Source organism: Lingula anatina, chromosome 9 (assembly GCF_051362555.1).
Source record: "Lingula anatina isolate TDL-2025a chromosome 9, LinAna3.0, whole genome shotgun sequence".
Taxonomy (NCBI): domain Eukaryota; kingdom Metazoa; phylum Brachiopoda; class Lingulata; order Lingulida; family Lingulidae; genus Lingula; species Lingula anatina.
This window is the reverse complement of record NC_141775.1, coordinates 10,908,576-10,931,494: the sequence shown is the minus strand read 5'-3', so window position 1 is coordinate 10,931,494 and position 22,919 is coordinate 10,908,576. Positions and strand designations below refer to the sequence as shown.

The following is a 22,919-nucleotide window of genomic DNA, read 5'->3' as shown; positions in this document are numbered from 1 at the left end:
AATTAAATGTAACGACCTCTTTTCCAGAGTGCATGGACAACTTCTGAAACCCCTCGTCGTGGTGACCAGACGGTTCCTTCTCCTGCCTCTAGGGCAGACATCATGACAGTGCTTCAGAACCTGGAGTATATGATGATAAGGGGCAGCTATGACACCTTCCAGACTGAAGTCAGGTCAGTATATGAAAATTATGTTTTTGTTGGTGTCTGTGGCAGAAATTTTGGTCCAGTTGTTAGCTGTCATGGTAAAATGAATGATAATAACTAATTTATTTGTTATTCATAACATATAATGACACAAAAAATAAAAATTAACACCATGAAATGATATGAAGTGAAAATTTAAGCAATGATGTTAGAACATTCCCTTGTTAATGAAAAAGAATTACTTGACAAGTTTCTGTAAGAATACGAGTTTTTAATCAAATTTCTTTTCTTCCTCCAGACTGGGCAGTGTGTTCCTGGACACTGCAGTGACCACTGATACTGGACGTGGCCGCGCCTTCTTGGTGGAAGAGTGCGCCTGTCCAACTGGGTATACTGGGACTTCCTGTGAGGTACGACCAGAAAAGACATTTTTGATCCCACTTTATTTCTCTTAATTAGTATATTGTAGGAAATTATGTGTATAAACGATGTATAAAATGTATAAATGATGTGATTGGTGTAATATAAGCCTGCTTGGCCCTTCCTCTTATTAATAACAAAATGACAGATATTTGGTTTGGAATAAATAAATATCTTGTAAATGTTTTGTGTAATGAAATTGTTTTGAGAAATTACAAATGAATTGTCTGAATTAGAGTATGGTGCCTCAACCATAGGTCATTTGACAGGAAAATTATTGCTTGGTCAAGAAATTTTGTCAGTTTGTTTACTTACTGGTAACTATTTTGCTTTGGTGCGTTTGATGTGCCTTGCAGGGCCAGTACATTCATTTTTTTTAGCAAAGACTGTAGTCAATACTTAAAAAAAGGTTACACTTGTGTTAGTTCATAAAATTTTTCCATCCCCGGAATTTTCCACGCTATCCAAAGTGATGTGCTGATGTTATTTCAGCAATGTGCCCAAGGTTTCCGCCGTATGCCATCAGGGAACCGTTACCTGGGCCAGTGTGTGGGATGTAACTGTAATGGCCACTCCAACCAGTGTGACTCTGACAGGGGAGTCTGTATTGTAAGTATATGTGTCCTGTAATTCTTAGAATACTGTTTACTTGCCTCCGTCATTATCGGAGAGATTATTTTGAAATAATCTTGATATTAACAGTTCAAGTCAGTTTAATAGGAATGTTTTCAATTTCTGTGTATCTTTTCTCCATTAGGATTCAAGATTAATATAGAGCAACTTCCATGCAGAATTTTGATATTATAATATTAATAACAAACTCAAAAATTACTTCTACAATATATTTTCTCACCAGAACTGTCTACACAACACAGAAGGAAACAACTGTGAGAGGTGTAAGCCTGGTTTCTATGGAGATGCTAGGAGAGGGACACCTGGGGACTGCTTGGTGTGTCCTTGTCCACTGACTGACCCCAGAAACCCGTAAGTATAATCACTATTTGTACTTTGTAGTGAAAGTTAAAGGTGAGAGAATTTAATAGTGAGTCTATTCTGGACCATTCTATTAAAAATAAAGAGCCATGGTATTTGGAGAGTCATTTTAAGTTAAGAAAAAAGAAAAATGATAATAATGATGAGTAGTACTGTAACAAACAACATTTACTTTTGTGTCTCTTGACTGTTTTTTTTTTCTTTTTTTTTTTTTTCGTTTTTGTAAATGGAAAAAATAGACCACATAGTTCTATTTATTGATTAAATGGAGATAAAAGTAGGCCTAGGTTGACAGCCTTTAATAGCCAGGTTAACTGTCAGTGACCCTCAAGGACAGTTTATGGTCATAATCAGGTACTGGTGTAAAGGACCTATTTTTAGGATAATTGAGGGGGAAATAGTACTAATTAGTGCCCTTGATTTGCTGTATGTTTCATCCAGACTGTTAACTGCCCATTGACCCCTTATTTGCTGTCAAGTTGTTTATGACTCTGATTTACTTGAAGCTATTATGTGACCAGGTGTGCTTCTTGGTTTAAGCTTCTCTTATTAAAGACATTGAGTGAAGCATTTACATGTAGCACTTTGAAGCAACTTTAGGGAAGGGCTAGGGTCTTTTGTTTGCTACATTTTCACATGTTAGCAGTGCTAGAAGAAGTTAGATCAGATCTGTTTTGGCAGTTGTGAATCAATTTCTATAGAGCTTGCTTTATAAGTTTTTTTCTTGTCTGTTTCAGCAATTCCAGAGAATGTTACGTAGAAGGAGATGGGCAGGTGAGATGTCGCAGCTGCCCCACGGGATACGAGGGCAGATTGTGCCGTAACTGTGCCCCAGGCTACCAACGCAGAGGAAGTCGCTGTGTCGCAATTACTGGTAGGTACACTCTAGGTGACAGAATCTGGTATTGGAACATGTCATGTTGTTAACTATTAATAATTTAAAGACTGTTAATTATTTCACTCTATATATAGAAAATATTATTTATAATTTAAAAAAAGGTAAATGTCCATGAACCATTCAATGTATTGTAAAAGTTAACAAACTTGTTTAGTGCTTACCTTTCACTAAGTTTTGCACTATTTTCTCCATTTTTATAATAATAATAATATAATAATATATTTATTTATAATAATAATAATATATTTATTTCAAGTCTAAAATCCATAAAATGTTCAATAGACTGTACAACATAAAGAAGTTTATAGATAAAAACGGTTAAGATATATTTTATATAAATAAGAGCTAAACTAACTTAATTGTAATAAACAGTAATTAAAAGTAAAAAATCCAAGGTTTCTTTAAAATTGTAAAATTTAAGATTCATGAATATGAGATAATTTTTTTTTGAAAAGCTGCTTGTTTTTATTTATTTATGTATTTATTTATATTTTCTACTTAAGTGACATGTAATGCAGCTGGCAGTCGCTTACCACAACCAGATGGACGAGGACAATGTTTGTGTAAGGTGGGTGTTTGTGTCAGGTCTCTGGTAGGTTATCTTGTTCGGTGGTTGGTTAAATAACAATAATTGCGTCATGTTGGTGCACAAGGCAATCTGCGTACACCATTATTTTAGTGTTTTTATTCTTTCCTTTAACAAGTAATACACCATGATGCAAACTTGGCATTGGTATAAGTTTGTGGGCTAGTTAAAGCATTGAAACTGCACATAGAATCAAATGGTCTGTTTGACCTGTCACACAAAGAAGGTGAAACCACAACAAAACATCTGTCCCATGATGTAAGAATTTGAATGATGATATAAATGATATAAAAATACAATTAAAAGCTTTATAATATAGATTGGTCTTCCCTTGTTGAACTTTGTTATGAATGGCAAACGATCCTTTTTGGCTTATATTTTCAATCATTCAGGAGAATACAGAGGGTCCATACTGTGACAGGTGCAAAGCCAACACGTTTTTCCTATCAGAGAACAATCCATACGGTTGTATATCCTGCTTCTGTAGTGCCGTCACCAGAGTGTGTGACAGTACAACATGGAATCGTGCCCAGGTTGGTATCACACGTTGGTCTAGAACAGTAATACTGGTTTTTTTAATACTAGTCAGTTGAATTGTGGCCAGGCCATTGGACTTTGTAGAATTTGTTCAATTTTTGGTCACTGTTTCGATCCTTGAGATGGTTTCATAATTAGATTTGAGACCAAAAATTGGTTTAAACTATTGGACAAAATGTTAAGTCTACTGAATCATTACTAAACTCATTAAAAAAAAAACATTTCTCTTGTATTATAACAAGAAAGATGTGGCTGAAACTGAAGTAGAACAAATTTTCTCTGTAATAATTTTGCTTATTATACATGAACTACAATTTTAGATATGTGTTGTGTAAGAAAGGCATTTCAAATGGAATTGAATGTTCCCGATTGTGTTATTTTCCAGATCAGTGCAGTATTTTCCACCTTTGACACCCAAGGTTTCAAACTGACCACTGAGAGGAATGACCAGCAGTATGACCAGGGGATGGTAGTGGACACTGCCAGTCGGTCACTGGTTTACAGGAACCTGCTCAGCCTGCCTCAGGACACTTACTACTGGTCTCTGCCACAGAAATTCCTTGGGGACAGGGTGAGTTAGACTGGTTTTATGTGGTGCTATATGTATGTTATATAAAGGGTTATATGGTTATATGATATATATTGATATTGTATGCATTTGAAATAGTGGGTTATATGGGTTAGATATGAAAACTTTTGTATACTATTAAGTAATAGGCAATGCATGTTCAGTATTGAGTCTCTGTTTTTTAACTTATTCAAAAATGTGGCTAATTTTACTTCAATATGTCTCCTTCATGGAGGTTACAAGCCTTGTATGTGGCACACAAAGTTTTATAAGCTTTTCTTTGAAAGCTTAATATGACTTATTAATGAAAGCAACATTTGGCTTTTGTATTACTGCCATGGTCTCAATAACTCTAACATAAAAGTAACAACAACTCTCACGCAGTGAAAATGCCATCGAAACAACTTCACTGTTCCTTAATATTAGATGCTACAAGGATAAAAAAATGATAATGCATACAAAAATTATAATTCTAGGTGACAGCCTATGGTGGTAACCTAAGGTTCACCATCTCTTTCTCTGACCTTGGAGATGCTCCCACCACTGAGCCTGATGTCATCATTGTGGTAAGTGATAGGGCTTCAATTTTACTAATGCCAGGAGAGACAGAATTGGTCTATCTTGCTTACACACTGGACATGTTAAAAATGTATTATTTTCAGGGAAATGACATCACACATGTCTGTTTGAAAACATGACACCATACATTATTTGAATAAGTTTAAGGAATAGGACATCATCCATTTATATGCAAGATAATGACATCATACATTTGTTTTAGGACTGTGACATTATATTTATTTATTTCAAGGTAATGACATCACAGAAAATTGAGTAAGGGATATGACAACACAGATAAATGACATCACATTAATTCATTTCAGGGTAATGACATCACACTGACATACAGACACAGTGATGTCATGTTGTCTGGAACCAAGCAGTCCTTCCAAGTGCCTTTCTATGAGGTAAGTTTTCATAGGAAGACTGTAATGCGGTCAAAGTTCAGCAGAGAGGATTTACTTCTTTATGAATTGTTTTCTAAGGGCATATTTATTTTGTGAAAAATTACTATTTTGGAAGCCAGATAATTTGTCACAATTTAACCAGTTAAGATAAGTATTTTTCTTTTGGTTAGGTTTAGACTTCTGATGTTGTTACACAGATTAGAATTTTTCTTTCAGTTAGGTACTGACTTCTGATGTTGTTGCATGATTAAACATGATATTCCTTGTAATTTGGCCTATCAGTTTCGATAAAATTGGGGTTTAGAATGTCACAACATTTTAAGAGTTGTAACCATATTGTTCCGATTGCAGCAATTCTGGCAACGTCCTGATGGTTCCCCAGCCAGCAGAGAGTTCATCATGATGGCCCTGTCTGATCTGTCTGCTATCCTCATTAAGGCCTCGTACACTGGGAGAACTCAGGAAACCAGGTGACAGTTTTATCTGCAAATAAACTGCGTATTTACATGCAATTTTATAAGTGATCTTGTGAATTTGATGAACTTTTATATAAAAAAAGAGTATATATGAAATTTTGTACAGGAATTTTCAAGAAAATGAAGTTGACAGGTACCAAAATGATAGAAAATGATTACTCTCTTAGTTGCAGTTGATTGACAAAACTCTTAGTAACTCTATGTGACAGCTCATATATTTTACTTGCCTGTTAAACTTAGAAAGGAGTGACTAACAATGCAATACTAAATATATCCAGAGTTTGGCATTAAAGCGCCTTCAAAGACCATGGAAATTCTTGAACAAACCTCATATATACCCATGCTGTATAAATGTTTTATCAGTATTGTATTATTACTAATTCCCAATATTTTCCAGGCTGCTGGATATCTCCATGGATATAGCAGAGGATCGTAATACTGGCCAGGACAGAGCTCTAGCTGTGGAGATGTGCACCTGTCCTAGAGGGTACAAGGGCTTGTCTTGTGAGGTAAGAATTTCAGCCAATCAAATGTTAGAATTGGTAGCACCTGTCCTAGAGGGTACAAGGGCTTGTCTTGTGAGGTAAGAATTTCAATCAGTCAAATGTTAGAATTGGTAGCACCTGTCCTAGAGGGTACAAGGGCTTGTCTTGTGAGGTAAGAATTTCAGCCAAGCAAGTGTTAGAATTGGTAGCACCTGTCCTAGAGGGTACAAGGGCTTGTCTTGTGAGGTAAGAATTTCAGCCAATCAAATGTTAGAATGGGTAGCACCTGTCCTAGAGGGTACAAGGGCTTGTCTTGTGAGTTGTCTATGTGAGGTAAGAATCTCAGTCAATCACATGCTGGAAGAAGATGTACACTGGCTCCATCTCCTAACATAGGGAAGAAGGACTGCATCATGTGATAATCTTTATATAAGATAATTCAGACCAAAAGAGTGAAATGTGACTGTAATTGAATGTATTAATTGGAGAACCCAGAAGATAAAGAGAAGGGGGGATACACACTTAGCCAAAGTCTCATAAGACTCAAGTCTCGCACACATGCAGACACTTTTTGCCTTCTTCAAATTATGTTTTAACTTTTAATTCATGGTAAACTACATCATCTTGTGTTCTAGGACTGTGTAAACAATTTTATCATCTTATGTTCTAGGACTGTGCAAACAATTTTATCATCTTATGTTCTAGGACTGTGCCCAGGGCTATACTAGAACCAGAGGTGGTCTGTACCTTGGTCTATGTGAACCATGTCAATGTAATGGACATTCCAATGATTGTGACCCAGAGAATGGAGTTTGCAGGGTAATACAACACAGTAACAATACAATATCAATACAATAATACAATAACTTTATAATACAGTAACTTTACAGTAACTAAACAACAATGAGTTAGTTACACCAGTGACAATGCAAACAGAAATACGATTATGATAGCACAGTAACAATACATGAAAAATACAGATAGAATTAATTTACTATATAGTAATAGTACAGTTACAGTATGGTAAAGTTATAGATATATCATGAAAATTCTATTACCAAAATCTGCAACACAAACTTCCAGATATTGCGTGCATAGTATTTGGCATAGACATTGTTTGTATATTTTGTGTGTTTTTGTAACATTGGCTGAGAGATGGTTTTCTTTTTCACATAAACCTGGATTGAATTATATTGTCATCACCCCAATATGATCTGGGATAATGATTTCTCTCTCTCAGGCTTGTCAGCACAACACTGTTGGAGACCAGTGTGAGCGCTGTGCTCCAGGTTACTATGGAGATGCCACGAGAGGAACACCGTCAGACTGTCAGCCATGCCCCTGTCCTCTCACCAGATCGCCCAACCAGTAGGTTTTGTCAGATATCATGATAGATGTACTCATTGGGAGCATTCCCATCACCTTGTTGTACGATCTATCTCCTTGAGGATTGTTCTATCTCCTCGAGGATTCATGCTTAATTGCTGTCAGTTTAAGTGGCTTAAATGTCTGGCACACCCCCTCATAACTGAAAGTACTTGGGTAAAGTCAAGAAAACTTTGTGTTCCCTGGTATTGTTCATGTTGCTTTGTGAGGGGGCGTGAGAGGCAATTAAGCTGATTACATTGACTGCGTCTTAAAGAGAAACCATGCTGAAATAGATCAGTCCTACAAGTATGATAAGGTTATAGGAACGCAATCTTGAAGTGCTCTGTTGTTGCCCTAAAGTTTGAAACATCCCACTTTTGACCCTGTTCAATTTCTCAAGATTGATCATTTGAAGTTACTACATATGAAATCTAAGGATTCTGATTCAGGTTCCTTAATTTTCAAATTGTCTGTTTTAAAGAAAATAGATATCTGGAAATATGATTAATTAGTATAGTGTGACATTATTGTGAAATTAACGTTCTTGTATTTTTTTAGTAACAAATCACCATTTATAGTATTGTAATTAATTTTTGTTTGTGGGTAATTAACACATATTTTTGTCAGGCATTACAAGAAAAACATAATTGATTTTTTAAATAAATCAGTAATCATCATATTGGTCATTTCCCCAGGTTCAGCCCCACATGTGTCCTGTCCTCAGACAACCAGGTGACCTGTACACAGTGTCCAACTGGGTACACAGGGAGGAGGTGTGAGAGGTCAGTGTGCGTGGTCAGTTATCACACGGCCATTAGATTTTGCAATTAACCATAACTGTAATAGGAATACATAACTCATTTTCACCATATTATCATGCTTAATTGATGTTTTATATTGCTTGTGTATATATAATAAAATACACAGTATATTTACAATACAATACAATACAATACAATACAATACAATAGAAACAAAATCAACCTTTGACTGTTACAGTATTAGGAGTATTGAAAAATATAGTGTATGTCTAGTTTTATATAAATGTAATGGTTTGATATGATTAAAGAAGATAATTTTGATGTGTCTTACTATTAGTTTTCTACTTTTATGTTACATTGTATTTTAAACTTTATTTCAAGATGTGCCTCTGGATTTACTGGAAACCCACTCCAACTTGGGAGCCGCTGCATACCCATCAGTAAGTAAATAATGATGATGAATTTAAGGCAAATTGTAACTGTGACAACTGATAATTGCAAATACTGATATAGTATCTTTTCAGCCACAACCCCCTTCTTCTGTGTTTGTTTGATCAAGATGGTGCCATGCCAGGCATGATGTTGTAACTGTAACAACTGATATTGTAAATACTGTCATTGTTATTTCAGCCACTCCCCCAGCCCCACTGTGTCAATGTGATCAAGGTGGTACCATGCCAGGCATGATGGAGAGATGTGATTCTGTTACTAAACAGTGCACTTGCAGGGTTAGTTTTTTAACAAGAGAGATATAAGAAAAAGAGAGAAAAAAGGAAAGAAGTATAATAAAAGCATTAAATAAGACAGAAAGAAAAACAGTCATAGATGAATAATGAAAGTTATACTTTGGTAAACAGTTGAATGGATTAAAGTACCAAATATACTGATATTAATTAGCTAACTTACACAGCAAATTTGCATTGTATTGCAACAGGGATAGACTTAATGTGTCATTTTGATTATTTAATCTTATTTATTTGCATTTAGTTTTAATTACCCCCCCCCCCCAGTAGGAAAATGGGTATATTTCATAAATAGACACAGAAATAGAGAGGACAGGTTGACAATTTTATTCTTTGAAATCAAATTTTTCAGGAAAATGCTATGGGCCGGGACTGTGATCGCTGTAAACCAGGCACCTTTTACATGGCTCCTAGTAATCCTGATGGCTGTCTGTCCTGCTTCTGTAGTGGGATTACCAACCAGTGCAGGAGTTCTAGATACTATCTGGACCAAGTGAGTGGAACAGACAGAGAGAGAGAGATAGAGAGAGATTTGTGTGTTTGTTTGTGTGTGTAAGAGAGAGGTAGAGAGAGAGGTGAGCGGCTGTGTTGTGTGTGTGTGTGTGTGTGTGTGTGTGTGTGTGTGTGTGTGTGATAGAAAAAGAGAGCAAGATTAAGGAGGGATTTGTGTATATAAGTGAAAGACAGAGAAACATTGGAAAAAGAAAGAGGGGGTGACGTGAAGAAAAATAAAGATAGTAATTAGCAATATTTCCAAACTGTTCATTCCTTTCCCTAGATACGACCCCAGTTTTCCAGTGATGGCAGCCATAACTTCATGCTGACCAACAGTCGACTGTCGCGCCAAATCACAGACGGCTTTGTGGTCAGCGGACAGGAAATCACATTCAACCAATTTAATGATGTGCAAAGAGAGCGAGAAAGTCTGTTCTTCCATCTTCCTCCTCGGTTCAGAGGAGATCAGGTAAATTAATAATAATAATAATAATAAATTTATTCATAGTCTAAAATCCATATAAAATGTTCAGTAGACTTTTACATGGGTAAAATGAAAAGAAAAGATGAATAGACTCAATAAATAAATTTGTGATCTGTTAATCTAGTTATATACAGTTTTATTTTATATGTTGAAAACTGATCAGATTCAAATTTTCTGATATTCATAAACCAGGGGTGGATGGAGGCTGTCTTCTTGGTCTTCCAGAAGATGATCAGATTTTTTCAAGTTTTCATTAACTGTAATCTATCTTATTCTGTTGGAAGACAGTCAAAAATGAAAGTTTGATCAACAAAGAGAATTTGGAAGACTGTCAGAAAATATCTCTAAATCTGCCCCTGTAATCTATATATTTAATTACATATAATTTTTTTTCCGTAGACTCTTTCCTATGGTAACAAACTGAAGTTTTTCCTGTCGTACAGTGTGGCCCAGGATGCAGGCAGATCCATTAATGATGTGGACTTGGAGCTGATTGTAAGATGATATTTTTAACTACAGGAGAGAAAGAAGGAGAGGGAGGAGGGGGGCATTAACTGTGAGACAAAGTCTGGGGTATATGGAATTTTAGCATTACGGAATACGTTTAATGCATTTTACATTCATCTGCAATTATACAGTGCTTACTGGCACCAAGTTTGGAATAAAGTGAATGTTTGTATAAGAAATATTATTATAGGAAGAAAGTCTTATCTTTATTTGGAATGATCTGTTTCTTAGTCTCTTTTTCAGTAAATAATTAATAATATTTGTTTATTCATTTATGTCATTAAAAGTTATTTATTTTTAAACCCAGAGTGGAGAAATGCGTCTGTACCATCTATTCCGTCCAGGAACCAGACCCGAGGAGAGCAGAAGGTTTGAAATACCTATGACAGAAGTGAGTTGCCTAAACTGCTAGCTAATTTGACCTTTTTATTTACGGAAGTAATATTTCAGATGGTGTTGGATGTCTTGTTTGTTTGTTCAAATTGAAATGGTATGCTTGTGAAAGAATGAATGAAATTATTTTAGAACTTGTAGCTAACTGGTTGGTAGGGAATTATTAGCACTAAGGCTCTATTCCCATAGATTTTAGATCGATCTATCCCTGCAGGGAGTCTCACTAGATTACTTTCAGATAATCCGACTTAAATGTCTGTCCCGCCTACTACAAGCTGTAAGGAGGTAATTAACTTTTGTGTCCGCCCGGCTGACAGCTATTTAGCGTGAACCCCCAGGGAGTTAGGTCGATCTTAAGTAGGTCGATCTAATCTATGGAAATGGGGTGTAAGTGTTTTTGTTCAAAACCTTTTACACTTGACAGTTTCAACAATGATATAATTACAAAATTTCATGAACCCTGTGATTCAAATTCACTTCAGTCCAGCTTCAACAGGCGAGACCGCCAGCCCATCACCAGGAAAGACTTCATGGCCGTTCTCGCCAAATTGGACGCCATCTTGATCCGTGCTACATACCACACCCTCATGGGTCTTGCGACGTTGAGAGATTTGAGCTTGGACACTGCAGTCCCACAGAACAATGGTCAGCAACAGGTGCCCATGGTGGAGGATTGCTCCTGTCCACAGGGCTACTCTGGCCTCTCTTGTCAGGTAATAATAATAAAAAAATAATAATAATAATAATAATAATTGAAGTTAATGAAATAAATCATAAAAATTATGAAATTAGTTATGATAGTAATGTAAATGATAATTATTAGTAAAAAGTAGTGATAATCAAGCTGATTATCTTAAAGCAATAATAACTCTTCGTTTCGGCCAAAAAATGAATTTTCCTGGAGTAAACGACAATTTTCCCATACTTACCAATGGTTAATGAATCCATTTTTACATTCAAAGTTAGTCCCTGGTTTTTTTCTAAAAAGTTTGGTTTTTTGTTAAAATCTCTTAAGAGATTTTAACAGAGTATAGACATCAATGGAGGTCGCGTGGTCTAAAGATTATCAGAATAATAGCTATAACTGCTGTTTTGTGGTAAAACAGAATATATTATATTTCTATGAGTTATTCACAAGGTTTTTATTGTGAAACATAGATCTCATACGAAGAGTTATTATCCCTTTAAAGATCATCATGATAATTACTATGGTAATGAAAATAATTGCAGTAATAAAAAATTCAAATTTAAGTAACTGAAGAAAAATATATTTATTAGTAAAATACTCAGCATGAAAATAATTTTATTATAATTTTCATGTTATTGTTGACTTATATTTTTATTATAAGACCTGGCAACATTTAATGTCATAATAAAAGAAAAAAGAGACAGACTAAAGAATAACGAGTGATATTTCAGCTGTGTGCCCCTGGCTATACCAGAATTGCAGATCCTAGCTACCCGCTTGGAAGGTGTACGAGATGTGAATGTCATGGGCATGCCTCTGCCTGCAACGAGGAGACTGGAATATGTCTGGTAGGAATTAGGAATAGAATAACATAGTGTCCAGCCTGCTAATGTAATTAAAAGCCCATTCACTTTGTAAAAATATGGTTGATTTTATTCAGCTTGCAATAGGGACACAGGCATTTGTGTGGTGGGTACTGAAACAGAACAGCCTGTCCTTATGTCTTTTCAGCAATTTAATTGTTTTAATTATTTTTTTAAAGTTTAAAGCCCCTCTTTTGTACACATGTATCTTATTAACTTTTTTCTACAATAACCAGATTTAATGCTACTTTTTTCTCTCCACAAAGAACTGCCAACACAATACGGAGGGTGCTCGCTGCGACCGTTGTATTGATGGTTACTATGGCGATGCTACCATAGGAACACCCAATGACTGTCGACCATGTCCTTGTCCTCTGACCATTCCATCCAACCAGTGAGTGACGGTGTTACATACATATAGTAGTTGTGTTAAGGAGTTTTATTGGCTTTGTAGCCAGTCGCATAGTATTTTTAACTCTAAATTATACTATACTAAGAGTTCTTTATGTTTAAAGACTTACATCTTTCTGTACAACATTTTCCAGTTTTCAAAAAATAATTGTTATTAAATAAATGAAGAAAAAAAACTGTGAAGCAAAAAAATGCATGTTCTCAAGTGAGATGCTCAGGTTCTTGAGTTGAAATGCCTAGTAATGTGTATAATATGTCAAACTGTTTTTCAGGTTCTCCAGGACCTGTCACTTGGACCCTGATGGTCAAGTCACATGTGACCAGTGTCCTGTGGGATATGTGGGCAGGAATTGTGAAAGGTCAGTTAGAAATGAGAGCCTTCTGGATTTTTCTAAAAATCTGGATATTAGGGTCTTGTGTTTATGACCCCTGGTTCTTCCGTAGTTTATGACCCCTGGTTCTCCCATATATAGCTGTGCTCCTGGTGTTTCTTCAATTTTTCTAGAATGTTTTTTTAAATCCACTTTTATCTCTGGCCATTAGACACTCTTAATGTTTCCCATTTTATGGTTCATATATTTATTATAATTTCATTTAATATTGCACATAGTTCTCCTGAAAGTTCCATTTTTGATGCCTTTTGCTCCAAGTTCTTATGAACAGGCACTTTGTCTGCACTTAAAACATCACCACTTCTATAAATTTATAAAAGTTACAATGACATTTAGAACTAAAATACAAATCAGATCTGTAAAAGCAGACATTTTCTTATTTATGGTTTTGCTTTTTACATAGCATTTAATTTCTCAACAAATCTTTCAGTGTGTTTAAAGTTCTCTGATGGATTTTGAAATCATATTTCAGATGTGCGAATGGATATCAGGGCAATCCTCGCCAGGCAGGGAGTAGATGCACTCCAGTTATTGGTGAGAGAAACAGAGTTATTAAAAGATGATTTGTTTTTATTCAGATAATGTAGGAAGGCAACATCATTTGAAAGTTACTGAATAAATCTTAAGAAGAACATATCTTGGTAACAGAGTATTATCATATTTCACTCTATTAATGCACTTATTGTTGACTAATTCCAACTAAACTTGTTCTTAGTAACATGGAACATCTTATTTCTGAACCACGCAAGACTAAACTCCCATTATCTGACTTCTCTCTTTCCACAGTTGTCCCCGATGTTCAAGTTGTTCCAAAGAGTATCACAGAGTATGTGGGCAGCACAGTAAGATTCGACTGCTCAGCACGGGGACCAGGAGTATTCACGGTGCGCTGGACGCGGTCAGGGGGTCTTGCTCTACCCCAAAGAGCCAACGTGGCCAATGATAACTCACTGACCATCCGCGATGTCCAGCAACCTGACCAGGGAGAGTATATTTGTACTGTGTCCACAGTGGACGGAGGGAGTAAGAGTGACACAGCTAGACTGCAAGTCAGAGTCAGTAAGTGATATGATTTATGGTGATAAGTTAGTATTGACAACCATTGATTTGATATAATCAATGATTTGATATAATTGAATTGACTTAAGATGATTGCCTTATATTTGATTCAATTGATCTGATGTAATTAATCACATTTATAACGAATACAAACCTTATATTGATAACTATTGATTTGATTTATTATGATTTCTGAATATTTTTATTCTGATAATGAAAAGTAATTCTCACAGAAACATTAGTATTGTTGCAATGTACAACTTGGAGTTCTTTGATGTTAGCAAAAGCCTTGAAAGTTGCTCAATTTCTTTGTGGGAAAACGCCCAAGCAGCAGGCAGCAGTGACATTTTGTTCTGTTGTTTAAAGAGCTTCAGTTTTGGTGTTTAATTGAGGTTTACTGCACTAATCACAAATGTTAGAATGTTTTACATAATAATCCACAATACTTGGCCTTTTTAAACAAAATAACTGGATGTGTGTTTCTGATAATTGTTGTGAACAAGTCTCACATTTTACATTTTACACTGACAGTCATAACAGGGGTTTGAAATTAAAGAAGTTAGCATGCTCTGGATTTGAACCCCGGGGTAGATTTTTAAATATTTTCTTAACAAATTGTCACCATTTACTTTCCACTATTATAGGAACAGATATCATTGTGGTCCGTGTTGAAGAACCCAAGCAGCAGACCGCGTTGATTGGAGCAACAATTCGTTTCATTTGTTCTGGTATTAGCCAGGTTAGAGATGTATGTGTCAGATTTGGTAGTTTTCTTCCCTTCTTTTCAATAATTATCTTCTCTGGGGATTTGTATGAGGCTCAGAACTCACAGAAAAGCTGCCTTGACCTTTAACCTTTATCCCAACTTGAGGAAACCCAAGAAATAGAGTAAGTCACTAATTAAAAATCCCTCTAAAATTGTCTAATATGTCACTAATGTGAATTTCTACCAGTTGGTAGATTTAAGATTACGAGAATATGTTCTGCTACAAACATGTTGCAGATGAGGGTAAGTTTAAATTGTATTTTGAAATAGTTTTTAACAACTAACTTTAACTTACTGGTTTATAATGATACAACTACCATGGACTTTTTTAACATCGTGTCACTTAATAACATGGCAGCTTTTCTGTATCATGATGGAACCTCAACAAAACCCCACAGAGCACAGGGATAGTTGGAGCATTTTTCTTATGAAACCCTTTTTTCTGGATATGATAATTCCATTGTCAGAATTATTTGTATAAATCAATAAAGCAGTCAAATTTAATAGAACAGAAATGGAACAGATGATGTTGATAAACTGCACAAGTGGTTTACAGTAATGGGACAAATTTTAGAGACTATTGGATAAAAAACTCCTTAAAATTATGGGATGGAGGGGGGTTGCCACACATGCTCCAACACCCCATGTTGCATAATTACCAGACATAAGGCATGGTCAGTTTTAGACCTACAACCTGTTTCACATGAAGAAAAATTTGGGGACATCGCTTATACAATGTATACTGCTGAACTAGGATTGTTTGAATTGTGATAGAACTTAGAACATTTTCTCAATACTTGGATCAATGTGCATGATGTTGACCCACCTTAGTGGGTTATTGTCATTGATCAGAGAAAAAAAGATTGTCAAGTCCATCACAATATGTTTTAAAGGCTTAGAAGAATATTAATCAAAGCAAGTTAACAGCTTAAATTCTTCATGAAACAAGACTTGGTCAAATAAATCTGCTAGCAGTCTTTGTCAAAATTTTCAAATTAAAAAAATTTACTTCTGTGAAGCAGGTCCCTTAACTCGAACTGGTTTGGGTGAAAGTGGTCTGATAATCTGGGACACGACTTGGTCTTTCCAGATATCACATCAGGTAGCTGTTGAATATGGTTCACGGACCAGTCGCCATCAATTTCAGAGGTGCGGGGGAGGTCTTGTTCTGTAAAAGTGGCCCATTGTAACTTCTAATTGAATTGAGCCAATTGGACAAATGGCATAGAACCACATTTTGATGTAGATTGGCCCTTCTATGGCCAAAAACTTTCTCTCCCCCACCCCAATGAATCTTCCCAACCTACAGGCCTGTGCCCTATGTAATTTCATTGTCTGGTGACCCATGTGACGTCTGAACCAGTTTGGGTTTAGGTGTGGGTCTAAACAGTCAGCATGGCACTCAGTGGTGCTGCTGTGCTCAAGTTGATTCGGTGCTGGTCACACAATGAAATATCCGGACTGAAAGTCTCAACTGTAAGTTCAAAATATTGTCTGTTTTGTAACAAGAAACTAATGAATAATGTTTGAAACAAAAGTAACCGTTACTTTGTTTTAGTAAACTACTTAATGAGAAACTAGACAAACATTTGGGGTGTTAAAGTTGAGACCTACTTTCAGTTTTAATATCTCTTGGGGAACTAGCCCCAGGTGCTTTGAAACACCATGGAATAATTTTACAATTAATATTATTCAAATTTTAATTGATTTTTTCATGGCGTTTCATAACTGTATGCATTAAATGACCAGTAATTTGCTAGTACAAGGACTAGATATCAGTTGGAGGTTTATTACGTAATGATGCTGTTTTTAAATTCAGATTTGATAATTTTTTCCTAATGTTTTGACAATTTGAATTATAACTGTATATTTCACAATTCCTGGAGAAATCAGATCATGTAACAAATTAAGATGTGAAGAATTTCTGATATCTAGTCCTGTAGATAAATTACCTGTAGTTAAATTGTTTAATTATTTCATGGGCTAATTTTGTTAATGTGTTGACTTTTGATAGGAATAATTGGTTGATGGTGGTTATTTGCATCTTTTTTGGCAAAGGGCATGTTTACACACACTTTATATAGTGCTGTGGTGAAGGAACATGAATGACAATTTTGTAATAAATTGGATCTTTGTGTCCTGAAATTTAAACCAAGTGAATTCATCTCATTATGTATCACTATTGTGACTTGATGAATAGTATTGAAACAATTTCAGTTGCTTCCAATTTTTATAATCAAATTAAAATTTCATTAAAACTGTGTGTCTAAACATGCCTATGGTTTGACAAATGGCTTAATGTTAATATTTTAATTTTGATTGACATGATTAATGAATTATGGTGTTGTGTTTAACTTAAGGTTGTGCGGGAGGGCCTTAATTTTCCCCATTGCTTATATAATTTCAATTTCTTTTCTCTGTTTCTTTGGCACTTATTTTTCCAATCACAGCATTAACACACTAGCTTAGTAGTGCACACACCTTTAACTCAAGAGGCTTGTAGAGTAGCAAACGGCGTATGTCACAGTGCTTTTGGAAGGTTGATTTATATTAATATATTGTATTTGATTGGTTAATGTAGTTAAAAAAGCACAGTAGAGAGTTTTAATCAAGCACTCCTAATATCCTGCCGTAGATTTAAATGTTTTGTGTTTGTATGTCCGTCTATCTGTCTGTCTGTCTGTGCTTCTGTTTGTCTTGTCTGCCTGTCTGTCCATTTATTTTGTATGAATATTTTTGTCATCAGTAATACAAATGATAAATGTACACTCACTTAACAAGAACTATTAAATAATAATAATAGGAACTGCTGTTTAAAAGTAATCGCCTGCAATGTGCTTTATTTAATGTCATAGATACTAAGAATAAAAATAGCTCAGATTTTTTGTTTAATTGGAAATACTGAAATATTATAGATACTGCTGTTTAAAGTAATTGTCTGCACTGTGCTTAATTTAATGCTATAGATATTAGGAAATAGGTCAGCTCAATTATTTTATTTATATTAGAAAAATTAAGTTTGATTAGGGTATTTGCTAGATTGGTGTGTCTTTCAGGCTTTGCAGTCTCATTGATTTAGAACAAAGTTTGCCATTTGTACATACATTTTTAATATTAGACTAAACATTTCTTTTGTATGGTCAGCTTTTTAAGTATAATAATAGCTGGCAGCTAATAATTTTTTTCTTTTGAGACTTCAAACTTAAAAATCCATGTTGTACACTAAAGATTTTGTTTGGAAGTTCATAACAATATAAAACTAGTATTGCATGCCAAATTTGGACTTATTATTGAAGTTATTGCATAATGATTTTGTTTAAGGAAGTTGGGTGATCCAGCTGTTAGCTTTTCTGTTGTGTTTGCAAGATTTGATTGGTTTAACAATTATAAATTTTAAGGAAAATAGTTTTACTAAAACTGTTATTTCCAATGCAAAAAAGCAGTGAAGAACTACTTTTGGTGATCAAAATGTGGTAAAAATAATAGGCTTTTAAAGCCATTATTGGACTTAAAATTTAGTCTAATTAATGACATATCATCCTCCCTCTTGGAGACTTAAAGCAGCCTCCTGGGAACAGTTACTCAGTGTATAAGATAACACAAAAAGTTCTTCACAAAATTTTATGTAAAATACCAGGATAGACAGTTATTAAGGAGGGAAAGAAATTTAAACTGCATCCAGGTGCCCTAGTCATTTGAGTTTTTTTCTTAAACCTTGATTGGCAGAGATCTTCACTCTCTCTACTGGATCTCAATTAAGAATTGTACATCATGCTAGACTATTTTTTCTGCCAGCTGTATTGCAAAGTACTACAAATGAAGTTAGGTAAAAAATGTTATTTTGTCACTTGGTTTACTAACTTTAACAGCTGTACATGTATTGCAAATTGTATGTTTTGAAATATTAATTAACAAGATTTAGATAACAGAGACAAATATGTGTGCTTTTGAATGCACAGATGCTTCTTAGTCGTTTTAACATTTTGCAGCAAAATGCCTTCTTTTAAGTTTGTCTTTTATTCTGTTAAACTCTAACCACACTGTTCTTCTTTTACTCTTTGGACAATTCGGGACTGACATATTGTTAATATTTTTGTGAAAGAGTCATTATAAGATATTACATATTACTGGACCACTATACAGCTGTAAACTTGATATTTGTAAGAAAACCCTTTAATCGTGCATTTGGGTTCTATTCTCAACTATTTTGATGAGTGGCACTTATTCCCAATCAAAAACAGATCTTGAATTAAAAGTTTCCAGTCGTTGTTTTCTCTTGACCTTTTATTTTAGGTCCAGAATTCAGATGTGAATTTTTTGCTTTTTAAAAACATTTGTATTCTCTTATCTGCTTTTGTGGTAATGATGTTGTTTTTAAATAATACTGTACAGAGGGCAGAAAGCTTTAAATTAGTCTATTTAGATCTTAAGCAATTTTAACGAAAACTGTCCTTATAGAATGCAACACATTTTTAGAGTCTGACATTTTGTTTCTTTGTGGTATATATTTGAAACATCTCAGTGAGAAGGGAAGCTATTGGGACTTACTTACTGTTACATAAGTCACATAATATTCTATATTATGAATTACTTCAGTATGTTAAGGTAGATTTATATTTATATATGTTATCTTCTAAAATTGTATTATTTAATGTAGCAATATTCATATTTATGTAATAAGTATAAAAGCTTTTACCATAATAACCTGCAAATGTAATTATCTATCTATCTTTTTATTTTTCTGACGAGTGTTTAAATATCTTTCCCTTAATTACCTGCAAATCTATTTCCATCTCTTCAGAGCACCTACACAATTGCTTGGACAAAACAGGGAGGTCGGCTGCCAGTTCAGGCAACAGACGAGAACGGAATTCTTACCATCCGGAATGTCCAGCCTGTGGACTCTGGAGTGTATATCTGTACTGGATCCAATCTCTTCAGTGTCGATACTGACGAGGCGCGACTGACAGGTATGGTAGATATTGTGAAGTGTGTGTGATAAGCTTTACTGCCCAGTGGTCACTTGGACATGTAGACCTATGAAAACTACTGGTCTGATACAAAATGTACAAATTCTTTGTTGAAACCTGTGGTATTTAAACTTTAAGCCTTTTAGGTTCTGATATAAGTGGGTTTCTAATGTATCTACAAATACAAGCTTTGAATAAATTTTAAAATTTTTAGTGTAACATGGTGACCACTATATGGAGTCTGCACTTGAGCTAGATTCTTTTTCATTCATTGATATACCTCTTGTCCTGAAAGAAGACTGCTATTATGGTGTAGTAGTAAACTATTATCATGTTATTATTATTATATTTATTGTTATTATATTTCATTTCTGCAGTGACTGGTGAACAGCCAAATGTGAGAATAGAGCCCCGCTATGCCACTGTATATGAAGGGGAATCTGTCGAGTTCAGATGTATCGGATCCGGCTCACCAACGCCTACCTTGTCCTGGTCTGGGGGACGCTTCAGCCAGGGTGTGGGCACATTCAGAGGAGGTGTCTTCCGCATTAACTCTGTGTCCTCTGAGGATGAGGGTCGCTACACATGCACAGCAAGGAATAACGCAGGACAGAGCAGTGTGGAGACGATACTTTATGTTAGACGTAGGCATCATGGAATTATTTATATATATATATAATTTATATTATTTTTATAAAGATTTGAGGTTTTTAAGTATGTGTGTACATGCATCTCTGCATGTGTTCATGAGTGTGTATAAATAGTCCTGGAACAGTTTTATATTATGAAAGGGTATACTTGTATCTGCATATGAATACTTTTATAATTAACATAATACATTTTGTCTTTAGAAATATTGATATTTTAATCTAATCAAGAAATAGTTGAAATTAATTAATTAATTAATTTTTTTTTTTTGCTCCATCAACACGAGAAAGCATGAAATACTTAAAACATTCATCAATAAAACATGTTTTCTCTTCTCTCAGACAGTAATTTGATAACCCAAATCACCCTTCATATCACGGGACAAAATATTATTTTCAGAGAGACCACTGGTGGTAAACAACACATACGCAGTGATCAACAACCCGAGAATCAGGGTAACTGTAGGAGGCAGGGTGGTGTTACAGTGTTATATCAGGAATAATGTGGCTGGAACCATCCGGTGGACCAGAGCTCAGGGATCCTTGCCCATTGGTGAGCTTTTTATTTATTTATTTATTTATTTATTTATTTATTTATTTATTTATTTATTCTTTTTGTCAGCAAGATGGTTGAATGAAAGAAAAAGTCAGTTCTTGTATACTGCACTAGACATAGATGCCTTGGAAATCTTGGCCCTGAAACATCCGTACAAAATGCAAAGTAAAAAATTCTTATTTGAATATTTTAAGGTAATTGTTATTAACCAAATTTTAAGGAAGTGTTAATACGTGTGTGTTTGTTGTTCTGTTTTCTCCAAGGTTACTTTTATCATTTTGAATTAATGAAACTAATTTAAAAAAATATTTTTGATTTCATGGAAAATATTTCAGCATTTTAAAATTTCACATTTTTCCTTTGGATCCGCCCAAATGCCCAGCAAGAGTCCACCTGTGTTTGAAGCCATTATCTTTTCATATTGACTGACCTGTATTAATCCTTAGGTTCCACACAGTCCAATGGTCAACTGGTCATCCCTAATGCCCAGCCAGATGCAGGTGGAGAATACATCTGTGAAGTGGTCACTGACACTGGCATCCGAGGCAGGAATATTGCTATTGTAGAAGTCAGCGTTGTGGTTGGTAAGTTTTTAAAAATTTATATTAGATGTTCTTACTGACACTGGCATCCGAGGCAGGAATATTGCTATTGTAGAAATCAACGTTGCACCCTGAGCTTCAGAGCTGACTTGACACTAACCTTTTCACTGTAGCCTATCTCCATCGTGTCAAGTAACCTCTGACGAAAATAGTTTGACCTATTTTATATAAGCCAATCGAATCCATGTTTCAAAATTTTTCACCAAAGTTTGGTGAAAACGCTGATTGGTTGATCGTCAATCGGCAATCCTCGGCTGATTCCGCAAGCTCCATACTAACAACATAGTTATTGTCGAGTGCGGAGACATCCGAGTAGTTCCGAGTGGTTCCGAGTGCATAACCGTACACAAAGAAAGCATGGAGTATATCGGAATTGAAACCAGAGCAGTATGATGCCCTGCATCATTATCTACTGAGGGATGATGTATTTTGCGTGCTGCCCACAGGTTACGGCAAGTCCCTGATATTCAGCCTTATCTTTGATTGGTCCGGATTTGAACAAAGCGCGCTTTGACTCGTTCGCGTTCATTGGCTAGATCGTTCAATGAGTCATTGAGTGCGGGCTTTAAATTTGATTGGCGGGCGGCGGGAGCACTCGAATCTGGTCAGAGGTTACTTGACACGATGGAGATAGGCTACAGTGAAAAGGTTAGTGTCAAGTCAGCTCTGAAGCTCAGGGTGCAACGTTGTGGTTGGTAAGTATTTTTTAATGTGTTATGAAATGTTTTTTTCTGATACTGGCATCTGAGGTGGGGACATTGCTACTGTAGAAATTGGCTTTGTCACTGGTATGTACTTTTACTGTTCCATGATATGTTGCAACTTATAGTGGAATTTGCTCAGGAACTTTCAGGAACTTTCTAAAGTCTCTTTATAAAGTCAGCACTGTCATTGGTAAGTTATTTTTGTTTTATGATGTGTTATCACTAAAATTGACCTCCAAGAAAAGAATGTTGCAATTGAAAAAATTTATTTAATAGGATTAAGCTGTAGTTGTTGTTGATAAGTTTTTACTGCTACATCATGATTCTGGTACCTTATCTGTATTGTACTGGGTAAGGTGATTATTTAGAAAATAATAACATGAAGCCCAAATTTGTTCTATGTTACTGCGGACTCCAGCACAGCAAAAGAAAA

At 35.2% G+C, this 22,919-nt stretch overlaps 1 protein-coding gene across 18 annotated transcripts in view; it reads left to right on the top strand.

Annotated features, from left to right (window-relative positions):
• Window positions 1-22,919, top strand: part of LOC106167553 (basement membrane-specific heparan sulfate proteoglycan core protein) — a 123,032-nt gene that overhangs the window by 72,983 nt on the left and 27,130 nt on the right. For 16 of the 18 annotated variants that reach the window (XM_086996177.1, XM_086996182.1, XM_086996181.1 and 13 more), the window contains 32 exons: window positions 28-173; window positions 445-556; window positions 1,059-1,175; window positions 1,423-1,550; window positions 2,297-2,433; window positions 2,961-3,025; window positions 3,436-3,576; window positions 3,966-4,151; window positions 4,625-4,714; window positions 5,033-5,116; window positions 5,468-5,586; window positions 5,990-6,101; window positions 6,783-6,896; window positions 7,318-7,445; window positions 8,141-8,227; window positions 8,588-8,646; window positions 8,837-8,934; window positions 9,302-9,442; window positions 9,728-9,913; window positions 10,328-10,423; window positions 10,743-10,826; window positions 11,311-11,541; window positions 12,248-12,364; window positions 12,646-12,773; window positions 13,063-13,149; window positions 13,655-13,716; window positions 13,969-14,241; window positions 14,886-14,989; window positions 19,809-19,977; window positions 20,355-20,621; window positions 21,025-21,177; window positions 21,627-21,764. In XM_086996177.1, coding sequence (XP_086852303.1) covers window positions 28-173; window positions 445-556; window positions 1,059-1,175; window positions 1,423-1,550; window positions 2,297-2,433; window positions 2,961-3,025; window positions 3,436-3,576; window positions 3,966-4,151; window positions 4,625-4,714; window positions 5,033-5,116; window positions 5,468-5,586; window positions 5,990-6,101; window positions 6,783-6,896; window positions 7,318-7,445; window positions 8,141-8,227; window positions 8,588-8,646; window positions 8,837-8,934; window positions 9,302-9,442; window positions 9,728-9,913; window positions 10,328-10,423; window positions 10,743-10,826; window positions 11,311-11,541; window positions 12,248-12,364; window positions 12,646-12,773; window positions 13,063-13,149; window positions 13,655-13,716; window positions 13,969-14,241; window positions 14,886-14,989; window positions 19,809-19,977; window positions 20,355-20,621; window positions 21,025-21,177; window positions 21,627-21,764 — 4,159 coding nt within the window. The remainder of the gene's footprint in view (window positions 1-27; window positions 174-444; window positions 557-1,058; window positions 1,176-1,422; window positions 1,551-2,296; window positions 2,434-2,960; window positions 3,026-3,435; window positions 3,577-3,965; window positions 4,152-4,624; window positions 4,715-5,032; window positions 5,117-5,467; window positions 5,587-5,989; window positions 6,102-6,782; window positions 6,897-7,317; window positions 7,446-8,140; window positions 8,228-8,587; window positions 8,647-8,836; window positions 8,935-9,301; window positions 9,443-9,727; window positions 9,914-10,327; window positions 10,424-10,742; window positions 10,827-11,310; window positions 11,542-12,247; window positions 12,365-12,645; window positions 12,774-13,062; window positions 13,150-13,654; window positions 13,717-13,968; window positions 14,242-14,885; window positions 14,990-19,808; window positions 19,978-20,354; window positions 20,622-21,024; window positions 21,178-21,626; window positions 21,765-22,919) is intronic. The other 2 variants (XM_086996176.1, XM_086996192.1) reach the window with 1 other exon arrangement.